The sequence below is a fragment of the Monodon monoceros genome, unplaced genomic scaffold, assembly GCF_005190385.1.
Source record: "Monodon monoceros isolate NGI ecotype Baffin Bay Population unplaced genomic scaffold, NGI_Narwhal_1 Super_Scaffold_9, whole genome shotgun sequence".
Taxonomy (NCBI): Eukaryota; Metazoa; Chordata; class Mammalia; order Artiodactyla; family Monodontidae; genus Monodon; species Monodon monoceros.
In genome coordinates, this window is record NW_021703786.1 from 50,204,193 (window position 1) to 50,211,968 (window position 7,776).

General features: G+C 42.7%; 1 protein-coding gene across 4 annotated transcripts in view; it reads left to right on the forward strand.

Moving 5' to 3' along the window:
• The window catches only part of SMG6 (SMG6 nonsense mediated mRNA decay factor), a 235,198-nt gene that overhangs the window by 100,210 nt on the left and 127,212 nt on the right, over positions 1–7,776 (forward strand). For all 4 annotated transcript variants that reach the window (XM_029211343.1, XM_029211341.1, XM_029211344.1 and 1 more), the window contains one exon: positions 6,774–6,942. In XM_029211343.1, coding sequence (XP_029067176.1) covers positions 6,774–6,942 — 169 coding nt within the window. The remainder of the gene's footprint in view (positions 1–6,773; positions 6,943–7,776) is intronic.

A 7,776-nucleotide genomic window follows, 5' to 3' on the forward strand; every position in this document is an offset into this window, starting at 1 on the left:
GTGAACCTGCGTCCCCTGCATCGGCAGGCGGACTCTCAACCACTGCGCCACCAGGGAAGCCCTATTTTTAGTTTTTTAAGGAACCTCCATACTGTTCTCCATAGTGGCTGTATCAATTTACATTCCCACCAGCAATGCAAGAGGGTTCCCTTTTCTCCACACTCTCTCCAGCATTTGTTGTTTGTAGATTTTATGATGATGCCCATTCTAACTGGTGTGAGGTGATACCTCATTGTAGTTTTGATTTGCATTTCTGTAATAATTAGTGATGTTGAGCAGCTTTTCATGTGCTTCTTGGCCATCTGTATGTCTTCTTTGGAGAAATGTCTATTTAGGTCTTCTGCCCATTTTTGGATTGGGTTGTTTGTTTTTTTAATATTGAGCTGCATGAGCTGTTTATATATTTCGGAGATTAATCCTTTGTCCGTTGATTCGTTTGCAAATATTTTCTCCCATTCTGAGGGTTGTCTTTTTGTCTTGTTTGTAGTTTCCTTTGCTTTGCAAAAGCTTTTAAGTTTCCTTAGGTCCCATTTGTTTATTTTTGTTTTTATTTCCATTACTCTAGGAGGTGGATCAAAAAAGATCTTGCTGTGATTTATGTCAAAGAGTGTTCTTCCTGTGTTTTCCTCTAAGAGTTTTATAGTGTCCGGTCTTACATTTAGGTCTCTAATCCGTTTTGAGTTTATTTTTGTGTATGGTGTTAGGGAGTGTTCTAATTTCATTCTTTTACATGTAGCTGTCCAGTTTTCCCAGCACCACTTATTGAAGAAACTGTCTTTTCTCCACTGTATATCCTTGTCTCCTTTGTCATAGATTAGTTGACCGTAGGTGCGTGGGTTTATCTCTGGGCTTTCTGTCCTGTTCCATTGATCTATATTTCTGTTTTTGTGCCAGTACCATATTGTCTTGATTACTGTAGCTTTGTAGTATAGTCTGGAGTCAGGCAGTCTGATTCCTCCAGGTCCATTTTTTCCCCTGAAGACTGCTTTGGCTATTTGGGGTCTTTTGTGTCTCCATACAAATTTTAAGATTTCTTGTTCTAGTTCTGTAAAAAAAATGCCACTGGTAGTGTGATAGGGATTGCATTGAATCTGTAGATTGCTTTGGGTAGCATAGTCATTTTCACAGTATTGATTCTTAAAATCCAAGAACATGGTATATCTCTCCATCTGTTTGTGTCATCTTTGATTTCTTTCATCAGTGTCTTATAGTTTTCTGAGTACAGGTCTTTTACCTCCTCAGGTAGGTTTATTCCTAGGTATTTTATTCTTTTTATTGCAATGGTGAATGGGATTGTTTCCTTAATTTCTCTTTCTGATCTTTCATTGTTGGTGTATAGGAATGCAAGAGATTTCTGTGCATTAATTTTGTACCCTGCAACTTTACCAAATTCATTGATTAGCTCTAGTAGTTTTCTGGTGGCGTCTTTAGGATTTTCTGTGTATAGTATCATGTCATCTGCAAACAGTGACAGTTTCACTACTTCTTTTCCAATTTGTATTCCTTTTATTTCTTTTTCCTCTCTGATTGCTGTGGCTAGGACTTCCAAAACTATGTTGAATAATAGTGCTGAGAGTGGACATCCTTGTCTCGTTCCTGATCTTAGAGGAAATGCTTTCAGTTTTTCACCACTGAGGATGATGTTTGCTGTAGGTTTGTCGTATATGGCCTTCATTATGTTGAGGTAGGTTCCCTCTGTGCCCACCTTTTGGAGAGTTTTTATCATAAATGGGTATTGAATTTTGTCAGAAGCTTTTTCTACATCTATTGAGATGATCATATGGTTTTTATTCTTCAATTTGTTAATATGGTGTATCACACCGATTGTTTTGCATATATTGAAGAATCCTTGCATCCCTGGGATAAATCCCACTTGATCATGGTGTATGATCCTTTGAATGTGTTGTTGGATTCTTTTTGCTAGTATTTTGTTGAGGATTTTTGCATCTATATTCATCAGTGATATTGGTCTGTAATTTTCTATTTTGTAGTATCTTTGTCTGGTTTTGGTATCAGGGTGATGGTGGCCTCATAGAAAGAGTTTGGGAGTGTTCCTTGCTCTGCAATTTTTTGGAAGAGTTTGAGAAAGAGCTGTGTTAGCTCTTCTCTAAATGTTTGATGGAATTCACCCGTGAAGCCATCTAGTCCTGGACTTTTGTTTGTTGGAAGATTTTTAATCACAGTTTCAATTTCATTACTTGTGATTGGTCTGTTCATACTTTCTGTTTCTTCCTGGTTCAGTCTTGGAAGGTTATACCTTTCTAGGAATTTGTCCATTTCTTCCAGGTTGTCCATTTCACTGGCATAGCGTTGCTTGTAGTAGTCTCTTATGATGCTTTGTATTTCTGTGGTGTCTGTTGTAACCTCTCCTTTTTCATTTCTAATTTTATTGATTTGAGTCCTCTCCCTCTTTTTCTTGATGAGTGTGGCTGAAGGTTTATCAATTTTGTTTATCTTCTCAAAGTACCAGCTTTTAGTTTTATTGATCTTTGCTATTGTTTTCTTTGTTTCTATTTCATTTATTTCTGCTCTGATCTTTATGATTTCTTTCCTTCTACTAACTTAGGGTTTTGTTTGTTCTTCTTTCTCCAGTTCATTTAGATGTAAGGTTAGATGGTTTATTTGAGATTTTTCTTGTTTCTTGAGGTAGGCTTGTATTGGTATAAACTTCCCTCTTAGAACTGCTTTTGCTACATCCCATAGGTTTTGGATTGTCGTGTTTTTGTTGTAATTTCTCTCTAGGTATTTTTTGATTTCCTCTTTGATTTTTTCAGTGATGTCTTGGTTATTTAGTAACGTATTGTTTAGCCTCAATGTGTTTGTGTTTTTTTATGTTTTTTTCCCTGTAATTGATTTTTAACCTGATAGCATTGCGGTCGGAAAAGATACTTGATATGATTTCAGTGTTCTTAAGTTTACCGAGGCTTGATTTATGACCCAAGATGTGATCTCTCCTGAAGAATGTTCTGTGTGCACTTGAGAAGAAAGTGTAATCTGCTGTTTTTGGATGGAATGTCCTATAAATATCGATTAAATCTATCTAGTTTATTGTGTCATTTAAAACTTGTGTTCCCTTATTAATTTTCTGTCTAGATGATCTGTCCATTGGTGTAAGTGAGGTGTTAAAGTCTCCCACTATTATTGTGTTAGTGTTGATTTCCTCTTTTATAGCTGTTAGCATTTGCCTTATGTATTGAGGTGCTCCTATGTTAGGTGCATATATTTTTATAATTGTTATATCTTCTTCTTGGATTGATCCCTTGATCATTATGTAGTGTCCTTCTTGTCTCTTGTAACATTCTTTATTTTAAAGTCTATTTTATCTGATACGAGTCTTGCTACTTCAGCTTTCTTTTGATTTCCATTTGCACGGAATATCTTTTTCCATCCCCTCACTTTCAGTCTGTACATGTCCCTAGGTGTGAAGTGGGTCTCTTGTAGACAGCATATATATGGGTCTTGTTTTTGTGTCCATTCAGTGAGCCTGTGTCTTTCGGTTGGAGCATTTAATCCATTCACGTTTGAGGTAATTATCAATATGTATGTTCCTATTACCATTTTCTTAATTGTTATGCATTTGTTTTTGTAGGTCCTTTCCATCTCTTGTGTTTCCTGCTTAGAGAAGTTCCTTTAGCATTTGTTGTAGAGCTGGTTTGGTGGTGCTGAATTCTTTTAGCTTTTGCTTGTCTGTAAAGCTTTTGATTTCTCCACTGAATCTGAATGAGATCCTTGCCAGGTAGAGCAATCTTGGTTGTAGGTTCTTCCCTTTCATCACTTTAAATATATCATGCCACTCCCTTCTGGCTTGTAGAGTTTCTGCTGAGAAATCAGCTGTTAACCTTATGGGAGTTCCCTTGTGTGTTATTTGTCGTTTTTCCCTTGTTGCTTTCAATAATTTTTCTTTGTCTTTATTTTTTGTCAATTTGATTACTATGTGTCTCGGCGTGTTTCTCCTTAGGTTTATCCTGCCTGGTACTCTGCGCTTCCTGGACTTGGGTGGCTATTTCCTTTCCCATGTTAGCGAAGTTTTCGACTATAATCTCTTCAAATATTTTCTTGGGTCCTTTCTCTCCCTCTTCTCCTTCTGGGACCCCTATAATGTGAATGTTGTTGCATTTAATGTTGTCCCAGAGGTCTCTTATGCTGTCTTCATTTCTTTTCATTCTGTTTTCTTTATTCTGTTCTGCGGCAGTGAATTCCACCATTCTGTCTTCCAGGTCACTTATCCGTTCTTCTGCCTCAGTTATTCTGCTATTGATGCCTTCTGGTGTATTTTTCATTTCAGTTATTGAATTGTTCCTCTCTGTTTGTTTGTTCTTTAATTCTTCTAGGTCTTCATTTCTTGCATCTTCTTGATCTTTGCCTCCATTCTTTTTCTGAGGTCCTGGATCATCTTCACTGTCATTATTCTGAATTCTTTTTCTGGAAGGTTGCCTATCTCCACTTCATGTAGTTGTTTTTCTGGGCTTTTATCTTGTTCCTTCATCTGGTACATAGCCCTCTGCCTTTTCATCTTGTCTATCTTTCTATGAATGTGGTTTTCCACAGGCTGCAGGATTGTAGTTCTTCTTGCTTCTGCTGTCTGCCCTCTGTTGGATGAGGCTATCTAAGAGGCTTGTGCAAGCTTCCTGATGGGGGGGACTGGTGGTGGGTAGAGCTGGGTGTTGCTCTGGTGGGCAGAGCTCAGTAAAACTTTAATCCGCTTGTCTGCTGATGGGTGGGGCTGGGTTCCCTCCCTGTTGGTTGTTTGGCCTGACAGCACTGGAGCCTAACGACTCTTTGGTGGGGCTAATGGCGGACTCTGGGAGGGCTCAACCAAGGAGTACTTCCCAGAAGAACTTCTGCTGCCAGTGTCCTTTTCCCCACGGTGAGCCATCCCCCGCCTCTGCAGGAGATCCTCCAACACAGGCAGGTAGGTCTGGTTCAGTCTCCTGTGGGGTCACTGCTCCTTCCCCTGGGTCCCGATGCGCACACTACTTTGTGTGTGCCCTCCAAGCGTGGAGTCTCTGTTTCCCCCAGTTCTGTAGAAGTCCTGCAGTCAAATCCCACTAGCCTTCAAAATCTCATTCTCTAGGAATTCCTCCTCCTGTTGCCAGACCCCCAGGTTGGGAAGCCTGACGTGGGACTCAGAACCTTCACTCCACTGGGTGGACTTCTGTGGTATAAGTGTTCTCCAGTCTGTGAGTCACCCACCCAGCAGTTATGGGATTTGATTTTATTGTGATTGCGCCCCCTGTACCGTCTCATTGCGGCTTCTCCTTTGTCTTTGGATGTAGGGTATCTTTTTTGGTGAGTTCCAGTGTCTTCCTGTCGATGATTGTTCAGCAGTTAGTTGTGATTCCGGTGCTCTTGCAAGAGGGCGTGAGTGCACGTCCTTCTACTCTGCCGTCTTGAACCCCACATCAGCTTTTGTGAATGCCTCTAGCCTCCGGGACTGCCTGTTTTTTGGAGGGACGGTAGGGGTAACTATTTGGAAACAATTTCAAATTTATAGAAGAGTTGCAAGAATAATACTAACAGCTCTCTTACATACCCTTCACCCAGATTCCCTAATTGATAACATTTTACCATATTTGCTTTAAGTTCTCTCTCTTTCCACACACACACCTATACCTAATGGTTATTGTTATTTATTTTTAAAATTTATTTATTTTATTTTATTTTTGGCTGTGTTGGATCTTTGTTGCTGTGCGTGGGCTTTCTCTAGTTGTGGCGAACGGGGGCTACTCTTTGTTGTGGTGCACGGGCTTCTTGTTGCAGAGCACGGGCTCTAGGTGTGTGGGCTTTAGTAGTTGCAGCACACAGGCTCAGTAGTTGTGGCTCACGGGCTCTGGAGGGCCGGCTCAGTAGTCGTGGCTCATGGGCTCTGGAGGGCTGGCTCAGTAGTTGTGGCACATGGGCTTAGTTGCTCCGTGGCATGTGGGATCTTCCCGGACCAGGGCTCAAACCCGTGTCCCCTGCATTGGCAGGTGGATTCTTAACCACTGTGCCACCAGGGAAGTCCCTGTTATTTTTTTTTTTTTATGAACCATTTGATTGTAAGTTACGGACATGGTAGCTTTTTCTCCCCAAATACTTGACTGTGTATTTCCTAGTCATGAGGACATTCTCTTATATCACAGTACTCTTATCACAATCAGGAAGCCAGCACTGATACAGTACTGTTATTGAATCTACAGGCCTTATTGAGTTTGTACCAGTTGTCCCAAAAAGAATTTGAAGAAAAAAGTTTCTTTCTGGTCTAGGATCCATTCCAAGATCACACTTTGCATTTAGATGTCATGTCTCTTTAGTCTCCTGCAATCTGGAATGGTTTTTCTGTCTTCCTTTGTCCTTCATGGTCTTCACATTTTTGAAGTGTAGAGGAGATTTACTTTGTAGAACGCCCTAAAATTTGGGTTTCTCTGATACGTCCTCACCATCAAATTCAGGTCGTACAGTTTGGGCATGAACCCTGGTGCCATCTCAGCACTGGGCTGGAGGAAGGCTAAAAGTGGGTGGGGGCAGGGGCTGGAGGCCAGGGTAGCAGCTACAGCCAGGCCACAGGTGGAGCAGAGACAGCTGTCTGCAGGGCGGACCCAGTGCCCTGGTTCTCTCTTTGTCCTGCTTTGCGGAATCCTCTCAGTTGCTGGCACTTGTTCTTCGCTTCTGGGCCCAGCTCTCCTGTGGACTTGGTCTCCCTTCCCTAAGAGCTTGCTGCCGACCCAGTGCCCCAGGCCTCACTCAGGGGCCGCAGCAGGCCTAGGCCCAGTTCTCACCCTTTGCCTCTGCAGCTCAGCTGTCCTCTCCTGAGGAGGAGGAGGATCAAGATGACATCAAGGTGTCTTCCTTCGTCCCCGACCTGAAGGAACTGCTCCCCAGTGTGAAAGTCTGGTCGGACTGGATGCTCGGCTATCCAGACACCTGGAATCCTCCACCCACATCCCTGGATCTGCCCTCACAGTGAGTCAGCCTTGCCCACCCGTGTGCCCACAGCCCCCATCCCGCAGCCCGCTTGTGTCTGTCTTCCCTCTTCATTTGAACTTGGGGTTTCCCCTTCCCTGATGCCCTCCTCGTCCTCTGACGTATTGGGTTGTTTTTGCCTGTTCTCCAGCCTGTTGCTCCTCCTCTCAGTCTCTCTTTCTCTCACACCGTAGCTTGCTCTGTTTCGTTCCTTCCCCTTGATCTTGCTAATTTTTACTGCGTACTGTTCATACTCACCGTCTCGGCAGCTGCCTGCTGAGTCTGGGTGGGTGTCAGTCAGTGTGTGTGAGAGACTTTGTTTCTTTCTCTCCCTTTTAGTCTATCTCTGTGCATCTCTCAGGCTCTTGCTGCTTCTCGTGCTGTCCTGCGCACTCTGTCTCCTTGCCTTCCTCTCACGACGTTGTAGTATGTGGGGAATGGTGAGAGCATGCACCCCTCTCTCCCACTCACTTCGTCCCTGTCCCCGCAGCACATCCCGCGCCCTCTCCCTGTCTCTTTGTGTTGATGTGGGATGTGTTGGTCTGGGGGGTATGTGTGTCTGGTGGGTGTTTCTCTGTAGATCTTTCTGTGTGTCCATATGACATGTGGTAAAATATATATATGTGGCAAAGTTTGCCATCTTAACCATTTTTAAGCGTACAGTCAGTGGCATGGTACATTCACGTTGCTGTGCAGCCAGGTAGGGCTGTTTCTTGTGTTTGTAGCGATGTGTGAGTTGTAGATCTGCGTGTGCCTGTTTGGGTCTGGTTGTCTATGTGTGTCTGGTTGTGTGTGTGTGTGTGTGTGTGTGTGTGTGTGTGTGTGTGTGTGTGT